The sequence below is a fragment of the Protopterus annectens genome, chromosome 11.part0 (genome assembly GCF_019279795.1).
Source record: "Protopterus annectens isolate FY-2018-M chromosome 11.part0, PAN1.0, whole genome shotgun sequence".
NCBI classification, from domain to species: domain Eukaryota; kingdom Metazoa; phylum Chordata; order Ceratodontiformes; family Protopteridae; genus Protopterus; species Protopterus annectens.
Genome location: NC_056745.1, coordinates 127820314 through 127846153, shown reverse-complemented (window position 1 = coordinate 127846153; position 25840 = coordinate 127820314). Strand labels below are relative to the sequence as shown.

Sequence of the window (25840 nt, the reverse complement as noted above, 5' to 3'; positions counted from 1 at the left end):
CTATAATCCGAACAATACTACTGCACTTATAAATATTATTACCCCCTATAACAATCCTAGACCGCTTCGATCCTCTAATAAACTACTAATTCAGACTAGCAAAATTAATAACACAGCCAGTGATTCTCTCTTTGCAAACTCTGTAAGTAGATCCTGGAACTCTCTTCCAGCTGATATTACCTTACTTTCCACCTTAGATCAATTTAAAACTAGACTCAAACAACATTTGTCACTTAACTGGGTATGTCAATGTATCAAGCCAGGCTAACTCGAATGTGTAAAAATCTGTTAACCAGTTTACTGTGTAATTTAATTTAATCCTGACTTGTGCTCAGGACTAACTTTAACCTGTGGAACTTGTTTAACTTGCTTACTTATGTAATCTCTGTAAATAGTCTGTTTGTAATATGTAATGCTGGTATTATGTAATGCTGTATCTGCTTACCCTTGGAGCTTTTCTCCCCGGGCCTCCGCTGAAAAAGGACATGCATCCAGTCGGACTATCCCGGTCAACAAATGTAAAATAAAATAAATAAATAAATAAAAACATCTTCTCTACCCCACTGTTCAACAACTGTTTTAGCATGCATAAAGTTAGAGTGATTTGGTGGTTGGTGGGGCATACCTTGGAAGGAAGGCAACTTTAAGAATGTCGTCCTAAAACTTGTGGGTACTACATCACCTACCCAAGGATCTGAAGTGAGATCAAACTCATATATGACTAAAATAGGAACAACTCCCACCTAGCCAGTGTGGAAGGAAAGGGAAGAAGGGGGGGGGGGTTATGTAATCAATACTTTTCAACTCTCTCATGACTGAGTGTTGAAATGTTTCCACTCCCTCTGCCTTGCTTCCTGCCCCAGCCTACTTAGCAATGTCAGGTCTGTTATTTCTTTTTAAATTTAAAGACTACTTTATTTGAAATGTTCTGCCCTAAACCGCTTTGTTTTGTACAATAATTTCTGCTGTGCCTTAGAATTACAGAGTGAAAAAACATTTTCACCAGTTGCACAGTTTTTACTTCTCCACCTGTTTTGAAGCTGTTTTAAGTAAGATGGGTGGAGAGTAGATAAGGTGCACTTAACATCTGCCTATTGATATCTTCAAGTAGAGCTTGAATTCTTAGATAGGTATGCCCTGATAGTTAGCACAAGTGTCTTTAGCATCCTAGTTGTATTTAATGGGACACTTCTTTGCTATTTGGGGACATATGAGTTATTCTGGAAAGCGACTTTCATCCTCCATTTCCTTTCTTATGCTTTTGATTTGCCTGAACGTTTATTTATTTGATACCACATCATAGAGGCCTGACAATTTATGGCTGTTTCCAAAGCCAGATGAGGTATACATTTTGTTCCCCCCTGCAAAATGGTCAATCACATGGCTTCCCTGTCCCTGTTGCCAGTTTAGATACCCTGTTTTCATCTTCTGAAATAACTGCAGGATCTGCCACTGGATTCTTATTAAGATACCTATAGCCTTCATACACAATAAAAAAGCAAAACTTCTTTGGGAGTGCACGTGGCTGACAATCTGGTCAGTCAACATGCCAGGTCTACATGACTGGTAGGAAGGCACTGGGCCTGGGTTCTTCCATGCCCAAATGTTCAATGTATTCTTTCAGAGAATCTGATAGGGCTTTGTTCTCTCCTGACAATTACAGTCTCTCCCAAAGAAGAAATCCTTGAGTGGAGAGCGTGTGATGACAGTGTTCTCATCGTCCTTGTCATACCCTAAAGAAGATCGTATCTGTTCCAAGGAATCCAGACCCTCTTAATCTTCACGGTCACAGCTGGACAACTGTGGTATACAAAGGTTGTATCTTTATTTTTGTGAGGGAACCAGCCCTAAGGTGAAAGGCTTGTATGCTTGATGAAAGAGGGGGTTTAACCCACTACCAGGCTACATGTATTTATTCCTCTGTTAGCTTTTTGTAATTGAAATATGTTACAGTCAGGGCAGGTGCCAATGGGGCGGACATCTGCAAGTCACACATCAGTACTGTTGAATTGTGTGGTGGTGTGCAAATAGCAAAAAATAACAGAAAGTCACACCTGATAATTACAAATGCTCAGCTGAAATTGTAGGAATGTCTTCTGAAGCTGAGGGCACCTTCAAATCCTGAGAAGTATCAGATTACTCTTGAATCCTTTCTCTCTCGTACAGTAACACTGAAGAGGTTGTCAGCTCACCCACCATTACTCATGCACATAGTACCGCTACTCATTCACACAGTACTACTACTCACTCACATAGTACCACTACTCATGCACATAGTACCACTACTCATGCACATAGTACCACTACTCATTCACATAGTAAGCATCCAACACATAAATCAAGATACGTGGAGGTTCTCTTAAAAAAACTTATCAAAACATCAGAGACCTACAAAATACAAGACCGCTACATCTAACACAGTTCCCACAGCACCCAAGAAACACAGCAACTCCAATGTCTTACCTACCAAGACCTTAAGGCGTAACACTCAAAAAGCACATTTTCTTGTCATTGGAGACTCCATAGTGAGAAATATGGAAGTCCCACTCACCAGGTTACATAAAGAGAAAGTCACGGCCAGCTGCCTGTCCGGTGCCAGCATTTGTCAGATCATGCATGCACTCAGGTCTCATGGCAACAAGTACCATTATGATTCAGTTACAGCTCATGTTGGAGTGAATGAGTTGAGACATACCTCAGTGGACTATATGAAGAGAGACATGACTGAGCTCTCTGACTATATGTCCCAAGCAGGTATGTCCCTAGCCTTGAGCAGCATATTACCCTCACCTACAATGATGCCACAGTATAAATAAAAAATTATCAGTTTCAATAATTGGCTTAGTTTTTGGTGTCATTCAAAGGGGATCCAGTGTCTGTCAGCCTGGGATGACATGGTCAACAAACCTCGCTGCTTTGCCAGAGACGGTCTGCTGCAAAGGCTCTTGTCTCCCCCATACTGCCTTTTTTAGGCAAGGTCTCAGAAACAAAATTGCTGACATGAAAATTGCCAACTATAACAAAATAATGGTTATGTTGCTAAACACTAGGAGCTTAAACCAAAAACTGCACACCCTGGAAGAACTTCTATCACTGGAAGATGTAGACGTCTGTGCCGTCACAGAATCTTGGTTTAATGCCTCAGAGAGTACCTCAGCCTTGCAAGGCTGCAATGCCTTCCACACCTTCAGACCTCAAAAAGAATGTATGAGAACCAAAGGAGGTGGTGTTTCTATCTATTTTAGAGAAAAATTCACCTCCCAACTAGTTAGACTGGACAACTCCATGGAGTTACTCCAAGTTCAGATTACTGTGGCAAGACAACTATTCAAGTCATAGTTAGTTAGAGATCCCCCTCCATGGATCATGATGTGCACAAGGGCCTGCCTGACTGGACTGGAGTCAATCCAAATACTGCCAAACACTCTGGTCAAGGAGGATTTCAATTATCCCACCATCAACTGGGAAACCTACTCTAGCCCTAACTCACTAGTGCAAAAGTTGCTTGACTTTGTTAATCAAATCCCCTGGAACAAATTGTTCAAACCCCAACAAGAGGAACAAACGTACTAGAGCTGGTTCTCACTAAAATGACAAACAGATGCACCACTGCAACTGTTGGACCCTCATTAGTTAAATCTGACCACAAATCAGTCGCCTTCAAACTGGCACTAGCACCAGAACTCACAAAGGGCGAAGTCAGAGTAAAAAACTTCAAAGCAAACTATACCCTCCTAGGGGAAGGAAAAAATGCATTCCAAGCCCCACCCCCACCCCAGCTGGAACTGGCAACTACACCAAAGCTTACACTAAAGCCCTGTACAATCACTTGTACAAGGGTATAGACTCGGCTGTTCCAGAGAGTATCAAAGCCAGAGCCCCAAGTAAGAAAAAGCCACCCTGGTGGACTTCCAGCATCAGCACTTTACAACAAACGCAAAAAGTTGCTGTCTGAGAAAACTAAGGCAAGGCCCCAACAATGGAAAAGTACCCTCCTCAGCCTCAACAGGTAAATAAGACAACATGTCACATTCACTGAGGGTAACTTTGAGTAAAAACTTAGCAATCACAGCCAAGGATAATCATAAGGCCTTTTACAGCTACGTACGTAGCCTAAAATGTAGGACCCAAGTATGTGCCGAACTACTGACTAACGGTATCATACACTGATCCTGCAGAGATAGCAAATCTGCTACTGGTTCACTCTCTTATCTACACTCCAGACTTATCACAAACCTTGCCCCCAACTCACCCCCACTCTACATGTCTGAAGATCATGTCATTAAAGCCTTTTCTAAGGCAAAAAACACAGCCTCTATGGGACCAGATGGCATTCCAGGCTGCCTTCAAAACAAACTTAAAACATGAACTAGCATCACCACTAAGAACCCTATTCAATCACAGCCTAACCACTGGCTTTATTCCTAAGGAATGGAGAACAACAACAGTTATTTCCCTCCACAAATGTGGCTTAGCAACAGACCCAGGGAATTATAGACCTATAAGTCTGACCAGCCTCATCTGAAAAGCCATGGAACGTATCATCATGGACCTCATAAATAAAGAGACAGGCAACCTCCAAACCCTGGATCTGACCCAATTTGGCTTTGTCAAGAGCAGATCCAGACTGTTAAACCTGGTGGATTTCTTTGAAAATGTGACCAGGGCAAATCTGTGAACACAGTATACCTCGACTTGGCAAAATCTTTGACACAATCCCACACTCAGGCATTACTGATAAACTTAGCAAACTGAATGTAAACTGTTATAAGATGCATTGCAACTGGCTCATACACTGGTCACACACTATCAAAGTGGGTGACGTCACATCAACCAGCAGAACTGTCACCAGTGGAGTTCCACAAGGGTGCTGGGTCACCTACTGTTTGGTATATACTTCTCAGAAGTTCAGGCCAAAACTAAGGGGCTGTGGCTGACCAAATTTGCGGACGACTGCAAACTGGGAGTAATTATTGAATCCCCAAATGACATCAGTATACTTCAGGAGGGTCTTATGCAGACCAGTGACTGGTGTCTTAGACAAGGTCTCAAACTGAATGCAAAGAAATGCATCATCATTCTCTTCACTAAAAACAATGTCACGTCACACTATCAAATTAACAACAATGCTATACGTACCTACAAAGTGGTAAAAGATCTGGGATCACAAGTAGACTGCGACCTTAACTTTGACCACCATGTGTCTACCGTAGTAAGGAAGGCGTTCTATATAGCACACTTGATTAGCAAAGGCATTGCCTGTAGACCAAAAAAGGTTATAATCCCTACATACTCATCACTAATCAGGCCCATAAGGGAGTATAACACCCCCTTCTGTATGTACCGTACAGAGCACCTGCAGCAATTGGAGAGACCTCAGAGGTTTCTAACTAAAAAGATCAAGGGACTCCAGCACGTGCCTTACACAGACTGACTAAAGTCCCTGTCACTATACTCAGTATCATATAGAGTTCTTAGGGGAGTCTTATGCTTGGCTTACAGAGCAATCTCCGACCCAAACCTCATAAATTTGTGCACATCAGTAAATCAAACAGGACTAGAGCTACCCGTTCCAGGGACCTAAATATGGCCTGTGACTTGAACAGGACATGCTGGAGGGACAGATTTGTCTCCCAGTGACTGCCACATCTTTGGAATAGGTTGCCAATTCATGTGAAGCAGCCTTATGACACTGTTCAAAAGGAAACAGGATAAATGGATGGGGCACCATAAATTCTTACTCGGGAAAGCATCCACAACCCTCCTGGACAAGGGCAGTCATTACTAAATACAATCCTGAGTACTGACTAGAGTATCTATGGTACTACATTGGGATGAAATGGCTATGCTTGAAATGATCTCTGGGTCAAGAGTAACCTCCGATGATCCTATGATCCATGAAGTTTGTGCAGGTCGGGGGTTGCTACTAATGACAGACAGTAGTGATCGGAAAAAAATGACCATCATTTTCAAGGCTAACTGTTTTACATTTTTTAACTGAACACTTTAACCTTGGCAAGTGGGAAATACAGCTGTGTGCCAAGTACAACTGTCTTTCGTTTTGTTATCTTATTCTTAGCGTGGATGCATGTTTTAAACTGTAGCCAGTGTTACCATCCTTTTTATGATGCCTTGCCAATGGTTTTTAATGTTCTGAAGCAATTTCTCATTGGTTGAAATCCCAGTTTTTGCAAAGTTATGTGCCACTAAAAGGAATGTACTCAGATTACTGTGATATCTATAAGGGGGAGGGAGCTGCTATCCCCATTAATCACTGCACTGCTCATCCTTTTTCTTGTTTTTGTGTGTGGGGGGTAAAGTGGGAGGGACCTGCCTTATACGTGTTAGGAGTCATACAGTCTAACTTGTCCCCGTTCCTTCTTTTCTTTCCTTTTTTAATGTAGATAAAATAGTGGGGGATAAGGGGGTGGCAGCCTCCCTAATAGGTGTTAATAGTCTTATGGTCTTGTCTTATGTTTTTTTTAACAAATACTAGTGAAGCAAATTGCAGAAGCACCGTCAACACGTGTAATTGGGAGGGCAAGTGCTGCCACTGTGTATCTCCACTATCACTGGTGAGTTGTAATTGTTACAATCACCTAGCAACCCCCCCATGCCTTATTGGGGTACAACAAAAAATAATAATAATGATAATAATAACAACCATGGTCATTAGAAGATAATGTGTAAAATGTTTCACTTTCTGACAGCACTGTTTTTATGTGTGTGTATGTCTTTCGGCTTATCCCGGTTAGGGGTCGCCACAGCGGAACTCCGGTCCGCTAATATTTGGTAGTGGATTTTTACGTGCCGAGTTACCAGCCCTGACACACAACCTTCAACGAAGGCACACCCATTCACACATGCCTCCACACAGAAGACGCTCTAGGTGAGAATCGAACGCGACAACGTCTTGCTGTGAGGGGACAACGTCATAAGCAATAAATGAACTTTGTTGGGAGGGTCTCTTGCACATAAAATACAGATCTGTTTTGAAATCTGTAATCCACATAGAGGGAAAAAACTGTACCCAACAAGTATGTCCATAACTTGCAGACAAACAATCAAAAGAAATTTAGACATTTGGAACTTCGGTTTCAGATACACAATGCACAGATTGGACAGAATGTATACTAATGCTCTGCTTCAGGATTATTGTACATTTTTTGAACAGGGATGCTGTTACAAAGAGAATGCCTTCCAGCACTGTTAAAACCTGAGCTTAGCTTTTTTTTAAGACACAAGATGTATTTTCAATATATTTCTCGATTATTTTCACAATCTAGTGTACTTGGACATACTTAAGATACAAACTATAAAAATAAAGTAAAATAAACATTACAATTCAAAGTTTATAGACACTTTGGAATTATTAAGTTGATAAAGGAAATTTGGTAAAATGGATCCCCTATGGCTGAACTGTCCTTAGTTATAGGGTGTCTGTGCTTTGACGTCAGAGGTAAGGGTAAACTACCCATTGACATGGACAGGGATACTGTTATTCTAGCCTGTGGCATCTTCCAACCCACCCCCATTCCTAGGACCTGTACTGACAAGTTGTGGATTTTCACACCTCTATTTTATTGTACTCTTAGGACAAGAGAACGTCAAACTGGCCTCATTCTTCTCAAATTACTTTTATTTCCAGATAAATGCATTTCAAAAGGGTCAGAACAATGCCTCTCACCACTGGCACCACAACACCCATCCCAACAATAGGCTGCAGATCATCCCAGGCGTGGAGAGTCTCTTCCACAGGAAAAAGTACATTACACCTTCTTCTCACAAGCAAAAAAGCATTTCACACATGCATGGTAAATGGCCGAATTCTTGTAACTTATTTTACAGGCCCCACAGTGCTATTTTCCTGCATTTTAAAACAACAAGCACTGCAAACATCTGTCTTACTAATCTGACTCATATAAATGATAGTGGGTAATTATAGCAAGAGTCTCCAACATCGCTGTGCAGACACACGCGCGCGCGCACACACACACACACACACACACACACACACACACACACACACACACACACACACACACACACACACACACACACACACACAAAACCCAATTTAGCTGTTTATGTATAGTAAATGGACTTATCCTCCAAATGAAAAAAACAGCCCATTTCCTGGAAAACAGTGAAACCATTCTCAAGCAAGTTGTCTTGCGAGCATGTATGACCAAGACAGAGATGCATTAAGACTTAACAATACATCAAATGCCAGATCTGTAGCCACAGGAAGAGTTACCAGCCAAAAGTTCATTACCCCATCTCTATCTCTGTCTCTGTCTCTTTCTTTGCAGCTATGAACTGGCAGTTCAAAATGCCAGCAAATAAATTAAGCAGTTAGATATTGTGAAATTTAAAACACAGTACACCACAGCTGTGAAAATACATACAGTACTTCAAACTCAGTTAAACGTGTATTGTTTTGCAAATTAAAAAAAAGTATTTGTAGATTACAGTGGCCTTACTAATTTACATTTTTACTCCATGAATGCCTACATCTGACAATTACTCTAACTTTCTTATGCAAACAGACCTCCTCCTTACTAAATGCCTTTCTTACAACCAGTGAAGTATTGCACCTTTTTGGCCTTAGTGACCCACAACAATAAATGACCTCCAATCCAATTGTTTTCCCTCTTGTTTTAATTTCTCTCTCTCTTTTACTTCCCAATATTTAACTTTAATGCCTCAGAATCTTACTGCAGTTCTGTCCTCTAATACTACTACGTCACCCTGGTAGTGTACTGTCATTCACAGGAACTCTGACCCCATGTAGCCACTAATCTGCATACACTCTAAATCTCGTCTGATACCATAACCTGTACAACAATCAACCTATTTATTACTCTGGTAGTTTTTCTCCTGTACTCTCTCTCTCTCATTTTCCACTTTTAAAAAACAACAACCTGTACATGTGGCCTTACCTTGTAAATACATGCTATAAAAATAAAATACTTCTACATAACAACCACATCATTAAAAGCACTGCATACATCAAATATACAATTTTCTTAATGCTAAGAAATGCATACCTCTCAACCTCTCAGCACAAGAAATCTGGGCAAAGCCGAAAAATAAAGGGGGGACAAAGGTCCAAAAAATGACATTTTTTAAATATTGCTCTTACAAACTTAGAAAGTTGCTAGAATAAAAATAGTTATTTTAGCATGCAGTTTCGAAAGGTATGAAGTTTGAGAACTAAATGTCTGTCATTATTTAATAAATGTAGTCTTCAATGAATTGTCAGAAAAACAAATTTGATGAGGAAGAGACCAAAAATATGAGGCAAAAATCTGAACACTCTGTAAAAATCTAGACAGTTGGGAGGTATTCATTCCTATTCATCTCTGTTCATCTACATGAATGTAATTTTCTTGTCTACAAAAAAGACCACTGGAGGTCATTAAAAGGCAATGAAAATACTGGACAACACCAACATAGCATTATTCAAACATAAAGGCAAAGGAAATTAAAATATGCACAATAAAGTGTATTCTTTACACAAACACAATACATATATATATATATATATATATATATATATATATACATACATACACACACATAAATACTAATGTCCGGTTTATATCATAACATCAAAGTAGTAAAACGCTGAATGTTATAATATCGAACTCAAAACAGCGAACTCTGAAAATAGCAAAGCTGCAGAACATCGACTTCTTTCCTAGGGAAAGAATTTGGTGGGCTGTTTCTGCCGCTTTGCTATTTTCTCCACTGTGGTGCGAAGGTTATGGACCGGGTAAAGGTAAGTGTGCGAACGGACCAGGTTAAGGTGAGTGTGGGAATGGGATAGTTAGGGATCTTAGGGTTAAGGAGCGGGTAAGGTGAGTGTGTGATAGTTAGGGGCCTCAGGGTTAGGAAGTGGGTAAGGTGAGTGTGTGATAGTTAAGGACCTTAGGGTTAGGGAGCGGGTAAGGTGAGTGTGCGATAGTTACAGACCTTAGGGTTAGGGGTTGGGTTAAGGTAAGTGTATAGATAGTAGTGAGTGTACGGTTTAGTGTAGGGTTAGAAGTAGGATTTTAACTGTATATGTATGGATTACTTTTTTTGGTGTGCTTGTGTTGTGTGTGTGTTTCTCTGAACAGCAAATTTTTTCCCTGGGAAAAAATTTGCTGTTTTGAGCTTTCGATTATATCACATTTCAAAATTCCAAGTTCGAGCTTAAAGTGTTCGATATTTTGGGATTTCCATTATATGATATACACCCCTAACGCCGGCTCTCCTAATCATGGATCATGTAATGTTAACATATTACAGAGTATACTACTATTAAAAGTTATAAAATGAAAACCCATCTGAGAAACACAGTCATCCAAGAAGTACTTCTTTTATAATCTTTCACTATGAAAAAAATGTTCACCTCAGAAGAAAATAGCCAGATGCCAAGTAATGATACACTTTTACACTTTCAAGAAAGATTTTATAGAATACTTTGATCAGGTCACACTAAACAACACGTTAAAGGTATTTTAATTGTGTGTTAATATGTACTCTGGTGTGCTTTACAGAGGTCAGTAGATTTACTGCTGCTGTACCCTAAACTGTGTAGAGGTGAGCGAAGGGACATCAAAGGAAAGGTGAAACTGTGGTTATTGGTTGATTTAAACTATAGACCTTAACTACATATCTAATCATAACTTGAGGTCCATCTTGACTACATTTAACAACACTTCACAAATTACAGGTCAGTATTACCTCTCTCACTCCAACTTGTAATTGCATTTAAATCAGTAAACTTCACACACATTTATGAAATGGTTTGGAAAAAAGCTAGAAGTTTCAAAGATCGTCACTTCATTAAACAGTTTAATACATCCCACAATATATAGCATGTTCCTATGAGTCAATGTGATGGAAGTGTGTGTGTGTGTGTGTGTGTGTGTGTGTGTGTGTGTGTGTGTGTGTGTTTGTTTAGTTTGTACAATGTAATTAACGGCCTATTTTGGACAGCATAATTCCATTAAATGTTATAAATGCCATCCAGTGTACTGTAAGAGTTTAATGTGAATATACTACAAAACTAAAAAATGAATCCAGTCTGAGTTTGGTATGGCATCCAATAAACTTTGCACAAAGTATGGTTTACTTATACTGGACCTATCATGCACTCACATGCAAATAAGTATCATTTTATTTTTTATTTATTTTATTTTACATTTGTTGACCGGGCTAGTCCAGCTGGATAATTTCCATTTTCAGTGGAGGCCCGGGGAGAAAAGCTCCACAATTAAAACAAGGTTAAACATTTAAGCAACAATGCATACATTTTAGTGTAGTAGAAAATACAGCTAAAAACAGGTAAAACAAATAGCCTAAGCTATATATTCATATTTTTTTTTTTTTTTTTTTTTTTTTTAGAACAGTACAGTAATTTAGTCATTTTTTTTTTAAATAACGGTGGTGCAGTGGTTAGCATTGCCGCCTCACAGCAAGAGGTTCTCCGGTTCGATCCTCGGCTCGGGTGCCTTCTGTGCGGAGTCTGCATGTCCTCCCTGTGGTCGCGTGGGTTTCCTCCGGGTGCTCCGGTTTCCTCCCACATCCCAAAGACATGCTGCAGGTGGATTGGACACTCTAAATTGGCCCTAGGTGTGCATGTGAGTGTGCCTTCTGTGGAAGGTTGGGCGCCGGGCTGGCAACTCGACACCGTAAAACTCCACTGCCATTCAATGTGCGGACAAGGTGATCCGCTGTGGCGACCCCTAACTGGGAAAAAGCCGAAAGAAGAAGAAGACAGTAATTTAGTCATTTGAAATAGCAGGGAAAGATAGTGATTTTTACGTAGGGAGGTATGGCTGAAGAGCGAAGAAGTCATTTAGTCTGGATTGGTACAGGAGCAGAGCCAGAAGTTGTTAAGATGTAATAGAAGTTGTTTTTTGAAAAGTTGAAAGGAATATAGTGAGGTAATGTGTGGGGGGAGGTTATTCCATATTTTCCCTATGGAGTTTGAAAATAGACAGTTACCTGCTGAATTTGTAATTCTAGTTGTGGTGACTTGTATCTTTTCGGCAGATCGCAACTGTTTCAAGTTTTTGTAGGGAGTAAGGAGGTTACTGAGAGCTGGTGTTTTTGTTGGTTGATAAAGAATGTTATGTGTAATTAAGAGTTGTTGATAGATAAGCTTGTTAGGTAGTTCTAACCATTGTAATTGTTTTAAGTTATTACAGTGGTGAGTTCTGTACTGGGATGCTGTGGCAAACGGGCTATATTATGATAGGATGTAGTTAGTTTTTTCAGGTTACCTTTAGAGAGATTGGTGTAAATAGAGGAAGCATACAGTAGGGTGGAGATAAGATGTGATTGAGCTAAGGTGGTCCGTGCTTCTGGAGTAAGGAAGGGTTTTATTCTGTACAGTGAACCTATCTTTTTATTTACTTTTTATAGTGTTATTGATATGACAATCATAGTTAAGATTATTATCAATAGTAACACCAAGCAGTTTGGTAGTAGAGTCTGGGGAGATAAGAGAATTGTCAGCTGCAGTAATAGTAAAATTTAGTTGAGGAGATTTGTGGGTAGGTGAGAATAGTAATAGTTTTGTTTTCTTGGAGTTGAGAAGGAGACATCTTTTGACAACCACTGTTCAACGGTTGAAAAGGTAGATTGTGTGAGTGACTGGAGTTCAGATTGGGTGGGAGCTGTACAGATGATGGTAGAATCATCTGCATATTGTATGCAGGTAGTGTTATGGATAGATGATTGAAGATCATTAATAAAGATAGAGAATAAGAGTGGGCCTAATATTGATCCTTGAGGTACTCCTAAGGAGATAGGTAGTAGAGCAGATAGAGAATTTTTCCAGAGTACTGCTTGTTGTCGGTTTTCAAGGTAGGATGAGAACCACGTTAAGGAGGAAAAATCCAAGGCAAGTGAGTTTAGTATGTGTAGGAGAAGTTTATGGTTGACCATGTCGAAGGCTTTTGACAGGTCTAGGAAAAGAGAAGCAGTTAGTTTGTTATTATTACGGTTACAGTTTATTGTGTTAGTAAAGGAAAGTAGTGCAGTGGTCGTACTATGTGAGGGTCTAAATCCATGTTGAGTGTTTGCTAGTAGGTTATTTTGAAGGAGATGGTTAAGTAGTTGTTTGTGTATACATTTTTCCATGATTTTAGCTAGTGGAGATAATAGTGCTATTGGGCGGTATTTACTGCTGTAAACTGACATTGTTACCTCAACTTTCCGTTCACCCTGCAGTACAGTAATCTCAGACTTAGCACGCAGAAGCAGCAGATTTGGGAAGTGACTTATGACATTACAATGATGATTTACAGCATTGTAGTAAGTTTCTGATGGTGAGATCAGTTCTAATATGTAGATTACAATCTTTGGAGCAGTTATCTTTTATTTATTTATTGTACTTGTTAACTGGGCTAGTGGACTGATCCAAATGGACTAATTTCAGGCATAGACAGAAACACACAGAAACATAAGAAGTAAAGACAGTAAACAGAAAAAAAATCCCAGACACATTATATCTTTATATACACATCAAATGACATAACAGGCATTAAAAACTCCCAACATGAGAGATACTAAATATGATAAATTAATTATATGAAATGAACAACTGTTTGAGAAGTAAAGAAAAGAAACAATAGGAAGTGTTAAAAGAATGGGGGCAGGAATGAGCAGGCGGTTTCAAACTTTATTTCAGTCTTTAATAATAAATGTTTTCTTTCTTAGACTATTATGTATAAGAGGTAAGAACCGGTGACACAGAGAAGGACTTAATATGGAAAACAGCAAGCATCTGTACTGGGCTTGAATAGATGTTTCCTTTTTAATTGAGAATGGAATGTGTTGCAAGATATTATCACTCAAGTTTTCACCTAAGAGAAGAAAAGCTATTTTCAGTGCAAGGCAGGTTTACCATGCATGTTTGTAGTTATGGGTCTGAGCATGACTGCCTTCTAAGGTTGTAAGAAGGAATCCTAACTGTAAGGGACAGAGGGTTTCTGAATACAAAAGTTTAGATGTGATCCCACCAGGAGGACAGCTCTTTGTTTAACTGTCAGTCATTTTTTTTTTGACTGTCTGGCATTGATATTTACTTTGTGGAGACAGTGTTATGACATACATATTTTGTTAGAAAGGATTTGTAGGCTGCTAGGCAACACACCTGTTAAACTTTTTGAAGCATAGCCATTACAGTCATATTGATACATCCACCTTTTTACCCCCCCCTCCCCCCATTGAAAGGACTGGGGGTAGTCCTGGGATAAGTCAGACCTGATTGTAATGAAGAACATGAACTGCTTTACAGAAAACACAAGTTTGCTCCAGAGTTGAGGATTTCATTGGAACAGAAATCTGTCATGCCAACAAGTCCTATTTATGTTGCAATATAGATTTATGTCCCTCGATCCAGTATTTTGTGTTACTATCAGGTCTGCAGATTATTGGGCATTGTACAGCTTTGTAGACCAGCCTATTAAATGTCTGTAGAAGATGGAGAAGAGAAAGAGGGTTCAGACACTTAAGACATTCTAGGTAACACAAGGAGCTAATATGAGATTTTTGTTTTGAGTGAAGGACTGCTGTGCTTCTTCAAGATGGGTCAGGTGTTTGTACAGGTATGTACCAGAGGGCACACACTGTATTCTACGGTGGGGACTGGGTCACTTTACAACTTTGTAGGCCAAGCACAGATCTCTCCTAAAAGTGCACACAGATTACTCCTAAAAGTGCACACAGATTACTCCTAAAAGTGCGCACAGATTACTCCTAAAAGTGCACACAGATCTCTCCTAAAAGTGCACACAGATTACTCCTAAAAGTCCACAGCAGATAAAGAAAAGCAGCAGGACTTTTACACAGACAGGGTAACAGAGAACTCATATCTGAGAGATTTATTTTTTTTACTCAGGAGCTGCTGTTTTTTTTTTCCTCTTTTTTAAGTAAGGTTAGGTGTTTGCACAGGTATACACCAAAGGTCACATAGACCTCATAAGGAATGAGTACAAGACAATGCTAAACTGTTATGAGCAAGAAAAGGTGCCAGTTAAAATCAGTTGGCCAAGATAGAATTTTTAATGACAATAGATACGTGGTGGTCACAGTAAAGTTTGTTATCCACGAAAAAACTTAGGTCTCTAAGGATAATGTATATATTAAAGGTGAGTTGTTTATGGGTAGGTGTACAGAACGTCTGTTTTGAAAATTGTATGATGCTGCATTTATGGATGTTTGCTTTAAACAGTGATCTTGTCGCCATGAGTTTGCGCAAGTTAGGCCCTCTTGTAAACTTTTGTGAGTTTGTCTAGATTAGGCCCTTTTGTCAATTTATTTCTTTAATTTATATGTTTTATTTGTCCATCTGGCAGTGCAGAAGATTAATATTATGAGTTGTTAAGCTGTTTCCTATAGTCTAGAGTTTGATTCTCCCACTTTTCATCTACCTACTGTATGACTGAGCAAGTTCAAACAGTGCTCTGGGGCAAATGGGAAACTGGGATAGGCTCTTCATTGGTCTTATGTAAAACAAAGCTAGTAGTCACCTATGTATTTAAATGGAATCTCAAAGTTCTGAACTCCCTTAACGGGACAGTATAACATCCACTGAATGATTTTCTGATTGACTGCTGCACTAGAAATTTTCAGTATATGTGAACACCTACTTCAACACTGTAGGGTATCTTTTCATGGTTATGCGGAGTTATTATATTTAAGTTCTTAAGTAAGGTGGTGTGGGGACAGCTCCCCATATCTGGTTGCAGGAAGATACAGCTTGAAAACAAATGTGTGGGGGGATGAAGTCACCCTATATGAGGTCCCCTGCAAAAAGTGTTTTATTTGTGCATACTGTGGATGGCTGCAACAGGTCTCTATAAAACTTAAAAAGTCACTGATAAAGACATTCCATGCAAAGGATAAAGGCATTGGACACAGCAACAGACAGGGCCACCACAAAGTGCAGGCCACCAACACAATCGCTTACTGAGATCAAAGAGTTTGTATGTCACTTGATGGCCAAGGGGGAGTGGCCCATTACCCTTGGGGTGGTTTGGATCTGGGAGCCAGGCTAGCATGAAGCACCCTTGTGTGGTAGGGTATCAGCTTTCTAACATCCATTACAGAACACACACAGCATGGTACAAGTGATCTGAGAGACTGACTAAAGCCCACTTACCTGCTTATCAGTGGACTTAAAAAAGGGGCACTATCCTCCTCCCCATCATTCATGCCATATGGGTGGCATTCAGTGTTTACTTCTGCTTACTGCTCTCCCCTTTCCTACTTTCTTATCTACTCAGTTTAGTCACAATTTCTGTGCAAACTGACACCAGTCTACCTGTTGGCCACTTTGGTCAGCTGTGCTGCCCTTCTTGTGGGGACAGCTGACAGCTGCAGCAATATGTAGGTGCACTGTACATGGAACATGCAGTGACTTGGCTCCACTAGTCTGCCTTAGCTACGACTTCATCAGGTCAGCCATGCATGCTGTTGTAGCACTGCCCTAGAGGTCCTTTGCTCAGTATGTGAGCACTAGATTGTGATCCACTGCCTCCTGCATCTCTGACTAAATCTCTGGCAATTCATGCAGCAATCTCCTGAAACATTAGTGTTGCTCACTTATGAAAGCCAGCATTAGGCAATTACTACAAATCTATGGAAGTCGATGAGACATAGTACTTCAAAATTAAAAATGGAATAAATGGTGGTTTGGTTTATGTGACGTAACTAAGTATCAGGCCTCCCTCCTATATTCTAAATGTGTGTGTGTATGTATGTTGAAAGCATTCTGAAGCAGATTATTGTCATATTGGTCCATGTGTGAATGCATTGCTTTCAAGTGATCCATCTTTTTTCTAGTTCTACAGTCATTAATGGACTTCATTACACCGTCATCTCTGGAAGTACTTAAACGTGTAACAGATGGTACATGTTCCAGTGGTCTAACCAGTACATTTCAAGGTGTTTCTTAAAAGATGACAATTTTTTTTCTTACCTATTTGCATGACCCTTCCAAAGACGGAGGTGTTGTCTACAGTGCTGCAGTTCCACCTTCGATGCCTAAACTGGTATTGACACTCCTTGATGCCCATCTTTGCTCCTTCTCCAATGTAAACCATGTGATCCTGGTACAATTGGCACAATTTCCGCTGCCCTGGTGACAGTCCTGACAGCTGGCTACAAAGAGGCTGTGCACCTATAATGTACATTTCAGGCCGCTGTACAGGATTCATTGCTAATGACCTGCATCAAGAACAAAAAAATAAAATAAATACAACATAGATCTTTGGTTCATTTTTCCAATTTGGATTTCACTTAAATTGTGCTAAAAGTATCATAGTGTAAAGTCTTATTAAAAGCAACAGAGAGGACCTTCAGCTATACTATACCATGTACCAACATACCTGAGCAATTGCCTTCGGAAACTAGTAGTCTGCAACAAGTTAGCACATGTCTGTGTTACGAAAGTATACCGTTTGGTTTACAAAAACTGAGCCACAAGGTACAAAATCTTCTCTTAGTCAAGCAACAGCTGCTGCCGCATGGAGTAAGAAGGCTTAGTCACAACTATTTTGAAAACAAGGTAAAAGAAAGCCTATCTCAGTTTCATTGCTTAAACACATTGGAAAAAATGTTTGGCAGTTTGGCACACAGATTTAAGTGCTGCTAGACCTAACCCTCAGTAGTCTTGAGTTTTGATTCCCAAGGCCTCCATCTACCTAATGTGTGCCTGAACAAGCAGTTAAGCACACACTGCTCCTGGTTCATCCCTGAAAAGGGGCTTTGTGTCCAGTGCGCTGATCTTCTTAACAATGTAATTAGCGTTATTACTACTAATATTATTACTGGCTGACCTAGCACATGCTGAGACCCTCATAACTTACACATATCTGTCAAGCTACGAGCATGAAAGTCATGGTATCAGCCTTTAACATTCACAGCAGAGGGTCAGGAAGCAGAGTACTAATTCTTCAGAATAAAAGGTTAACACAGTGTAGTACCCCAATCACTAATGACACTGGATCCTTGTATACGTAATTCACTTACTTAACAATTTACCTAGTCTAAAAAGGTCCATGTTTACAAAGAAAAACAGGGAATCGGGAAGGAGTAAGGATAAATCTGTGGATCAAAATCACAGCGCTACAACTAAACCATGCCAGTTGACAGGTTGGATGTATTTGGTGGACTTCTTTATCAGAATAGTAGGTATTCAAGGAAAGGTCAAATCGTAAATCATTACATTTGAGTTTACCTGCTTACGAGTGTTGCACATGAGGAACCAGGGATGATCTCACAGCCCATTTTAACCTATGAAGTTAAAGTAGATGCAGCCAGATACAGTTACATACACTGTGTTGTTCTTGTTCTCTTTGGCTCTTTGTGCCTATATTCTCCACAGGAATGGGTGCTCATATTAGAGAGACAGCTACACTAATGAGAAAAGACTAACCAACAAATAGAAGAGTTTGCCTACTACCTAAGCAATACAACATAAAAAGCTCTGACTTTAAAAATAGCAGTACATGACAACAAAATAATACAACTCTTGGGTATATTGCCTTAAATATCTACCATACAAATGAACAGCCATATTATTAAATGTAGAAGAAGAAAGCATTCCTTACAGCTTCTGTGACTCAAGTAATACAAGTAGCCCATGGTATACAAATGTCTATTATTTGGATATAATTTAAATAATAAAATATAAACTATTGAAAAGAATAGCACAGGATATGCAAAAGTATAGTATTTTTACATAATTAAGAAAATCTAAACTACTGAAAGAGCATACAAACATCTATTATATTTATATAATTTAAAAATAAAATGTAAAATATTGAAATAAAGTAGGAAATCCTATTCCTCAACAGAAAGTCTGCCTGTATTCTTTATCTATGTAAATTATAGGTTCACAAGTGTATACTAGGCTAACAACCACTAAGGCCTTTATATGCCTAGCAGTGCAACCTAAACGTGTCCCACAAGTTATACATTTTAAACATTTAGAAAGGGAGTGGCAGTTGGTTATGACATGATTTACTGACTGTCTCTGGCTATCAGAGACACAGGTGCCAGACCAGGTGTGAATTTTTGATTTCCAATCTAATGGCCTAAGTTAAGTTTAAACAAGTTTAGAGAGAGACTTTGTTTCACTTGAATGGGGAGCCTATTACAGAGAATAGGAATTCTTTGACAGACATCCCTGTCTTTCCAACATGTTCTACTTACGTTACAAACAAAATTTAGGTTTTTAGGTCTAGTAAGTTCTGATGCTGTTTGTTTTGCAGATGTGCAAAAGGTTCATCAGAGCAGGGTCCAGGGATGCCTTGTATGCCAGGCATAGATCGCCTCTCAGTAGTCTGTAGGAGACCTAGTATAAAGATAAGGCTTTGAGGTGATACATATAGGGCACTGTGTTTACTTCCTGTACTCTTTTTGTAAGGAACCTTTGCAGACATTCCAGTTGCTGCATGTGTCTGCTCAGGTACACACTGAAGGGGACATTATACTCAATGATGGGTCTGATGATAACTTAGTATAGTGCTGTGATGACTTCTCTGGACCTAAATGCTGCCCTTTCTTATAAGTTGAGCAACACAGGATTTCCTTATTACCTTGGACACACTGCTCCAAGTTACTGTCTACATGTGTTCCCAGACCCCTGACTAATGGTTCAACTCTTATAGGTGTGTTATCAACGGCATAGTTTTCTGGGGTGTTTGATTTCCCAAAAGGTACTATAATGCAATTTTTTGGCATTGAACTTTATGCTGTGGCTTTGGCACTAGTAATTTGTTTGTTGGACCCTCTTGTAAGATGTTTGACTGCTCCCAGTTTACAATCATCTGTGAACTTGATCAGACAGAGGCCTTTGATATTGGCCTTGACTTCCAAGTAGTAGATGCCAAAAGAAGAGCAGGCCCAGCACAGAGCCATGAGGGGACTCCACTGATGACCAACCTCTTTGTGGAGGTGATCTCACTAATACTTTGTGAGTCCTGTCTGTGAGCCAGCTGGCAATCCAGCACATTGAATAGAGTTTATACCTACTTTTGTAAGTTTGTTAACAATGTCTGAATGGGGTATTGTATCAAATGCCTTAGCCAGGTCAAGGTAGGCAGTATGCATCATTTAACCCTCATCCATTGCCCTGTGACCTTCTCAAAGAAGTCCACCAGATTCAGTAGGCATGACCTTCCTCTGACAAAGCGAACGTAGGATGGATCCAATATCTGAAGGTCTCCTATGTCTTTGTCGATCATCTCCGTGGTAATTACTTCAGTGGCTTTGCATATAAGATTAGTCAGACTAATACATCTGTAGTTTCCAGGATCTGTTGATAGTTCATCCTTATGAAGAAGGATTACCATTGCAGCCCTCCATTCTTATGGCATGAAGACTGTTCTGAGACTATAGTTAAAAGAGTAACCTCCAGTGGTTCTGACAGGTTATATATTACAGTATTCAGGAGGCATCTCAGGATATTACCAGGGCCTATCGATGTTATGTTCTTGGCCTTAGCAAGTGCAGCCAGGACATGCTGTCTACTTATAATTAGAGGGGTTATGTTTGAAGGTATTTCTTGGAGGGGGTGAATGGGGGATAAAGTTGGAACTGAATTTGTCAGCCAGCAGATTCGCTATATCACCCAGCTCAGTGAATATGTCACCATTAACCACCAGTTCAGCACACTACTGTGTGCTACCTTTGAGGTTTCTGACATAGTTGAAGAAGACCTTGTCATTGTGTTTTGCCTGGGTGGCTATCTTGACCTCAAAAATTGGCCTTACTGGACTTAATTATCCTTCTTACTTTCTTGTTTAATTTGATGAGAGGATTTTTATCTTTATTTGTTACACTTCCTGATTTTAGCCATGACTTTTTTCCCTTTATTGTACAACCAGTTTAATTTTGGATGCCACCAGGGTGGTTTGTTTCTGGAGTTAGTTTTGGGCTTACTTCTGGTAGGTACAGCAGCCTCTATGCAGCCATGGTTATACAGAATTTCTGTGAACAATTCTGCATAGCCTGCTGTGTCCTCTGGGTTTGGAGGGGGACTGACTCTTGACAAGCTATTGCTTAATAGGTTCATAGGCAAGTACCAGGTTAGCTGCCCCTGTAGGCCATTTTAAGGCTAAACAATTTCCTTTCAAAGGTGAGAATCAAACCCTGTACCTTGTGTCTGTGCAGTAAACACCTTAACCATTACTCCAACCCTGGCCCCTAAAGCTCTGGCAACGGTGGGATTCGGACCCACACCTCTGAAATGGCTGGAGCCTAAATCCAGCACTTTACACCACTTGGCCATACTACCTTCCCTTATGAAGGGTTTGTCTCTCTCTCGCTCTTTGTTTAATTACTTACAGTTCGCCATGGTTGAATGCATCTGGGTTTAAATACTTGCTATGGTTATGTTATGAACTATGCTGTTTTGACTTTTTGATCCTTTCTTACCTAACTGATTGGAAATACTGCTTGTTTTATTGCTATTATGTCAATTTAAGATATATATTTTAAATGAGAACTTGGGATAATTAAAGACTACAAGGTGAGGTAGTCATCCAGGGTAATGTGAATGTACATAACTGTGCTGACAATGGTCCTGCATAAATTAATAGTTTAACAAAAGAACAGCATAAGTGTAGGAATACTGAAAAGTCTTAAAGAGAAAATCTATATCAAGTCTTCAAGAATTACAGAAATCCCAAACCTAGAATTAAAGTCCTGAAATGAGGTGCTGTTGCCTTACTAGGTACTACCAAAAACGTTCTCTAATGAAGATTAAAAAGGCAGGATTTCTCCAGAAATAACAACACACCAAAATGACTGCTAGAATAACAATCCAGCACCACAATTACTTTGATGTAATGAACTACATACTGCAATAACAATGTTGCAGACTGAAGAAAAAAGGGCACATTTCTGAAGTAATACTAAAACAAAATTTGAAAATAAATATATACATTGTGTTTCATATGTTCCTTGGTTAGTAGAGAAAACATTTGGCATACAAACAGGTATTCCTGCAAAAAAAAAAACGATTATAACAATATCCACTGAACAAGCATGACAAAGCAATGTAGATGGGAAATGGTTTGAAATATATCAAATAAATATAACTAACAGCCTGTTTTCTTATAAGACAGTGGGTATACTTTTCTATTCATGTCCACTTTTCCAATATATACATATAGGAAAATATGCAATTTTATAAAATGTAATTAAAGGTAACAAAAGCTTTTACAGAAATGAGTATATACTCGGGAGCACAGATATAAATTGCTACGTAGAAATAGATTTCTAATCTATCATTAATTTAATATGATAAATTTGCTGATAAAGGAAAACACTACATTAAATAGCTTATGGCACTCTGCAAGAATATAATGGAGTGTTCCATGATTCTCTCATTTTGTTTTCCTTTTTCACCATCTCATAAGGGTTATTAGAACAAGGTTCTGCAGAAAGTAAACCATAAAAGTACAGTGTGTGTGTTTGTGTGTGTGCGTGTGTGCGTGTGTGCGTGTGTGCGTGTGTGTGTGTGTGTGTGTGTGTGTGTGTGTGTGTATCTGTCTGTCTTATTTAAGCAATAATGCCTGACAGATTGGATGCTACAGGAATCAAAAGACCAACCAGAGGTATTTTAAGACCAGGCACCTCCCCAAACCTAGATGCTCCATTGTTTCCTTATAATACCCACCCTGGAAGACATTGCCATGCATAGACAATGGCCTCTTTTTTTTTTTCCCTTTTTAAACAAGAAATTCCAACCACATCTGACTGTTTATGGATTTACTACAGCAAAAGTAAAATAAATAAATAAATACCATGCAGATTATGGGTCAAAAGTTTCAACTTTTAACAACACCAATAGGAGTCTGATGTAGTTTCAACGACAGGGATGAAAGTTCTCACAAGTTTTAATAAAAGTTAAAAGTGCTTTCTAGTTTTAATAAAAGTTTGAACCACCTATCCACAAACTACATGTTGCTCTGTTTATTTATTGATTTATTTATTTTTAAATATCTTTTTCCTCTTAGATATTTATAATCGTATAGTTCAGATGATAGTGAATATGTGTATCTGACTGCATGTGCTTAAGGGATTGTCAGTGTGTGACTGTGCATGGCTGTGTGTAGATGTGTGTTTAAATGTGCGACCGTGACTTTCTGTCTGCATGTGTATAAGTGTGTGTGTGTGTGTGTGTGTGTGTGTGTGTGTGTGTGTGTGTGTGTGTGTGTGTGTGTGTGTGTGAGTGCATGTTTGTGTGCATGTGTGTGTGTGTGTGTATGAGTGCATGTTTGTGTGCATGTGTGTGTGTGTGTGTGTGTGTGTGTGTGTGTGTGTGAGTGCATGTTTGTGTGCATGTGTGCGTGTGTGTGTGTGTGTGTGTGTGTGTGTGTGTGTGTGTGTGTGTGTGTGTGTGTGTGTGTGTGTGTGTGTGTGTGTGTGTCTGTGTGTGTGTGCAAGTTTGTGTGTGTGTGTGTGTGTGTGTGTGTGTGTGTGTGTGTGTGTGTGTGTGTGTGTGTGTGTGTGTGTGTCTGTGTGTGTCTGTGTGTTGGAGTTTGTATATGTCCTTCTGAGTGGGGGAGTGCATGTCCTGATGTCTATGTGTTTGGCATTGTAGTACTTGTCTGACCAAAGATGTGACATTTGGCATTGCATCAGAACTGTACCTCTCTAGCTGGAGGTGTGACACTGAGGGGCTCCACTGTTGCTCCAGACTGAGCTGTGGCATTCTGTATTTCATTTTGTGGCAACAGACAAGTAACATATAATATTATAAAACAATTTCAAATTGCATGATTTGGCACTGTTGTAATGTTCTGCTTGGTCTTGAGCTGTGCCATTCTTCTATGCAGTTTATGAGACAGAACACATGTTGCTAACCTACTGACACACTGTGGTGATGCCAACTATGACAGAGGTGTGCTCCTTTGACTGGAGTTGGGACATTGGGGATAATAATTTAATTGTAACATTTTGCACTCCATATTATAGCAACAGAGAAGATGCATAAAACAAGGGTTTACTTCTTTGTTGATTGGCAATGCTGAAACTGCCAGCCAAAACCTTTTTTTAAACAGACCCACCCAGTTTATTCAGAAGGTATCTGTTGTCCAGTCTCTGTGGGTGATGCCATGATGTAAAACTTTCTAAGCAGCTTGTTTTCTGGAGAAGCAGAAAGGTTTAATTCTGATACACCCCATCTGTAGACCCCCTCCAATAAATATGTCTTTGTTCCAACACCAATTCATGGGGGTCTTCCATAACCTGACTTGTTCCACACACAACCTGCTAGCCAGAATGTTCATCTGGCAAGAAATGCAGGATGCCTTGATGGTCATGCCTGACTCCTTGCCTATACATCATGCCTCCATGGCTATCTTGCACAAGAAATATGAGCAAATCCCATTACTGACATACCAAATCATTTTGGTATTGGCCTCCTGCAGACATATCTGTTGATAGGCTTTGATGGCTACAGTTACTGCCCTCAGCTGTTTGACATCAATGTGCTTTTTTTCTCAGAGTTTTGTCCCAGAAAAGTTTCTCTAATTCGGCTCCTCAAGATATGTCTGGGGAGTCTGAGGAGACTGTTCGGGTGTCTGACCCTGAATAGGATCCCACTCTATTTGAGAGTCATCTGCTGTATCCACAAGAAGCGTTCTTTCTTGGAACAGAGCATTAGGGTGATAGGCACCTCAGGGAGGGGGCATGCTGGCACCCCCTATTTCTTAGGTACCACCAGAGTTTTTTCAAGTGGATACTTGTCAAGGGACAGTCAGAACTGAGTAGGCCATATCATATGCCCAAGTGTTCTCCAGAGCTTCCTTCCAGTAATTTGATTTCGTTATGGAGGTAATGTTATCAGTAACAGCACTTTCTCTGTGGGAAGGAATGCCCTCTGGTCTGTACTGCCCAGAAGAGCATCTTCTGAGAATGACATCTACAGCTCTGGTGCATGAAATCATCCTATCTACAAACAAGCACAAAAAGATATGTAAAAAGATTTTTTCCCAATGCTGTGCTTACCTGTACACTGGAAGCTAGGTTGAAATAATGGACCGATGACACTTACTACTCACATTGACACAAACTCTCTCACACTGCTGCAAGAAAGCAATGCAAATGGCACAGACAGACACAACTCTTATGCAAAGGGAAGGCAGAAAAGCTCTTGCACAGACAATGGGCATTTTGCTGCCATATGCTACACTATACTAACAGGTAAGACCTCAGACACATTCCTCTTTTCTTCTTTCTTGCCAGTGGCTTCTAATAATATCTGATTAAATTTGCTTCCATGTCAAGGTGTCCTTAGATCCTGTAATTACAGATATCATAGGCAGGAAGGCCCATTAACTTTTTGCACCATGTCCCTGTACTACTATACTAATTAGAGCAGAGTAATGTGAACAAAATAGACTTTATTAACATTTCATGTTCACATAGCAAGGCTATTAGCATTAGTGAGTTACCAAATAACTTACTTTACACATAAAGCAGAAAGAAAGCAAGAGGGAGAGCCAAACTTGCTATCTAAGAGGGAGAGCCAAACTTGCTATCTATGAGGGAGAGCCAAACTTGCTATCTATGAGGGAGAGCCAAACTTGCTATCTAAGAGGGAGAGCCAAACTTGCTATCTATGAGGGAGAGCCAAACTTGCTATCTAAGAGGGAGAGCCAAACTTGCTATCTATGAGGGAGAGCCAAACTTGCTATCTAAGAGGGAGAGCCAAACTTGCTATCTATGAGGGAGAGCAAAACTTGCTATCTATGAGGGAGAGCCAAACTTGCTATCTATGAGGGACAGCCAAACTTGCTATCTATGATGGAGAGCCAAA

At 39.8% G+C, this 25840-nt stretch overlaps 1 protein-coding gene across 1 annotated transcript in view; it reads right to left on the bottom strand.

The window, feature by feature from the left end:
• Positions 1-25840, bottom strand: part of WNT5B (Wnt family member 5B) — a gene marked incomplete in the record, with an annotated part of 1807993 nt that overhangs the window by 512802 nt on the left and 1269351 nt on the right. Inside the window, 1 exon segment of the mRNA XM_044087503.1 lies at positions 16985-17232. Coding sequence (XP_043943438.1) covers positions 16985-17232 — 248 coding nt within the window.